The sequence below is a fragment of the Sinocyclocheilus anshuiensis genome, unplaced genomic scaffold (assembly GCF_001515605.1).
Source record: "Sinocyclocheilus anshuiensis isolate Anshui unplaced genomic scaffold, SAMN03320099.WGS_v1.1 scaffold974, whole genome shotgun sequence".
NCBI classification, from domain to species: Eukaryota; Metazoa; Chordata; class Actinopteri; order Cypriniformes; family Cyprinidae; genus Sinocyclocheilus; species Sinocyclocheilus anshuiensis.
In genome coordinates this window covers 30,568-33,354 of record NW_015539877.1, presented here as the reverse complement: position 1 = coordinate 33,354, position 2,787 = coordinate 30,568, and the positions used below count along the sequence as shown (strand labels likewise).

At 34.4% G+C, this 2,787-nt stretch overlaps 1 protein-coding gene across 1 annotated transcript in view; it reads left to right on the top strand.

Moving 5' to 3' along the window:
- Positions 1–2,787, top strand: part of LOC107685343 (CAP-Gly domain-containing linker protein 4-like) — a gene marked incomplete at its 3' end in the record, with an annotated part of 51,625 nt that overhangs the window by 19,010 nt on the left and 29,828 nt on the right. The window contains exon 6 of the mRNA XM_016481891.1: positions 92–328. Coding sequence (XP_016337377.1) covers positions 92–328 — 237 coding nt within the window. The remainder of the gene's footprint in view (positions 1–91; positions 329–2,787) is intronic.

Below are 2,787 nucleotides of genomic sequence, written 5' to 3'. Positions count from 1 at the left end.
TATATATATAATTATTTTTATTTATTTTTTATTTTTTTGGACATGTTTTCAGTAAACCATTTAACAAATGTTACTTGCCTTATCTTTTTAGAATGATAAGGGCCAGTGTCCGGATGATGTTGTTCCAGAGCCTCTAGACATGCATCTTGAAATAGCTGATGCCGCGGTCCAGGCTAAAGAGTTGCGCTCATTGCTGCAGGAGGTCCTCCCGAGGCTCGACTCTCCCCTCCCTCTCCTGCCTCCAGGTCTCCTCTCGGACAAAGCTCGTGCCCAGCTTTCAAGTATGGGACTTCACATTGGAGACAAAGTTATCATCGCTGGTCAGAAGGTACTGAATAATTCTTAATTTCTTTGACCATGTAATAAGAAAACACGGTCAAAGTGTTAAATATTTTATTTATATTTGTATTACCAGGGCTTAAAGTTCTCCGGCACCGTGCCGGATCTCCGGCGTGCAGCGTTTGGCTGCGGAAAAAAATACTCCTACATATAAAAAAAAAAACTTGTTGATATCACTTTCGAGTCCATGAGTTTGCCAACCAATGGTATTCGAGGAGCACAGCTTTCACTCTCAACCAAACTAGCATTACTAGCCAATGAAATTGTTTTGCTCTTATAAACACGAGACGTGCATAATAGTATCCAACTGCAGAGTCACAGCCCTGGTGAATTGAGAATATTCAATTGAAATATTGGGCATATTTACATAGAAAAACTAATTAAAAAGCAGCGGAGCTTTAAACAGCTCAGAGTAATTATGTAATCTCCATAAGAATGATATGATTGCCAGAACAAATTTACCGGGATTTTTGAAAAGGTCCTGTTCACACATGATCTCTTAATGGTAACTTACCAGTAATTTACCTGTAAAGACTGTATGTGTGAAAGGGGCTAAACTCTTCCTTTGTATATGCTGTGAATTTGAATTGCTTAAAGGGGTCATATGATGCGATTTCAATTTTTTCTTTCTTTGGAGTGTTACAAGAAAAAAAAAAAAAAAAAAAAAAAAAAATCAGTTTGAATAAGAAAAGCGATAACTTTGCCGTAGTATCCTTTCAAATGTTAAAGTTGCCACAGTCATTGCATGCTTTGCATGTGCTGCCCCCACCCCCCCTACACCCAGAGAAAAGTTCAGGCTCAGGATTTTTTTTCTGCTTTAACCCCTGTATTGCACATACAGTGGCCTCAAAAAGCATTTGGACATTTAAATCATGCTCAAATTGATCTCAGTTTCTCTCATTTTTTTTCTTTCCCTTTTTGGTATTACAGTAGATACAAAATATCAAACGTTATCTTCACATTCTCGAACCACTCTTTGAATTATTTCTTACCAACTTGTCTCACGGTAATTTTTTTAATATATGAAATAAACACTGGTGTAGTTCATATGAATAATAATAATAATAATAATAATAATAATAATAATAATATATACAATAATAATATTGTATTTGCATAATACACAATACTAATATTAACACTATTTTAACGTATAGTTCAGTATATTAACAATAAGCTTATTAAGCTTAATAATTTTCCATAGTTTGTTTTATTTATTTATTTTAAGTGACATGGTTTGATATTTCATTATATCATATTTTATTATATAATGCTTTTTACTGTGTCTTAAGTGTCTAAATATTTTTGGGAGGGCCACTCTGTGTGTGTGTGTGTGTGTGTGTACTTGTTTAACCTACATTTTGAGGATCAAATGTCCCCAAAAAAGTAGTATATCATGAAAATCATGAAAATGTTGACGTTGTGGGGCCATTTCATATGTATATATTGTATATGCATATATGTGTGTATTTATAAAATATTAAACTGAATATGTCCACCGAATATGTAAACTAAACAAAACACGAACAGTGTGGTATGTGTATAAAAGCAGTGTTAAATATGCAATGTTTTAGGTTAATGAAACCTAAATAATTTAAAGATACACAATGAAAAAACAAAAACAAAAAAATAATTATATATATATATGTATATATATATATTAGGGCTGTCATCGTTAACGCGTAATTTTACAATCCTTAACACGTTAAAATATTTTTACGCAATTAACACAAAATTACTGAAGCACAATTTCTATTCTAAACATTTAACCCAATTTTCAGAATCAGAATCAGAATGAAGTTTATTGCCAGGTATGTTTACACATACGAGGAATTTGTTTTCGTGACAGAAGCTTCCACAGTGTAACAGAATGACAGTGACAGAACAAAAAACACAGATAATAAAAAATTAAAATAAATAAAAAATAAAACAAGTAAATAAGGAATAAAAATATATAAATTGACAATTGTATGTGCAGGTATATTACAATAGACAGTTTTGTATGTACAGGTATATTATGTGCAAATTTGAGGTGTAGACTGAGTATGTGTGTTAGATAAATAAGTGTATGAGTGTATAAATAGTGTGTGTTCCACAGTTATTGTTAAGTGTTCATGAGATGGATTGCCTGAGGGAAGAAACTGTTCCTGTGTCTGGTCGTTCTGGTGCTCAGTGCTCTGTAGCGTCGACCAGATGACAACAGTTCAAAGAGGGAGTGTGCTGGATGTGAGGGGTCCAGAGTGATTTTGCCAGCCCTTTTGCTCACTCTGGATGAGTACAGTTCTTGGAGGGAAGGGAGGTTTGTACCAGTGATTCGCTCAGCAGTCCGGACCACCCTCTGTAGTCTTCTGAGGTCAGATTTGGTAGCTGATCTGAACCAGACAGTTATAGAAGTGCAGAGGATGGATTCAATGATGGCGGAGTAGAACTGTTTCAGCAGCTCCTGTG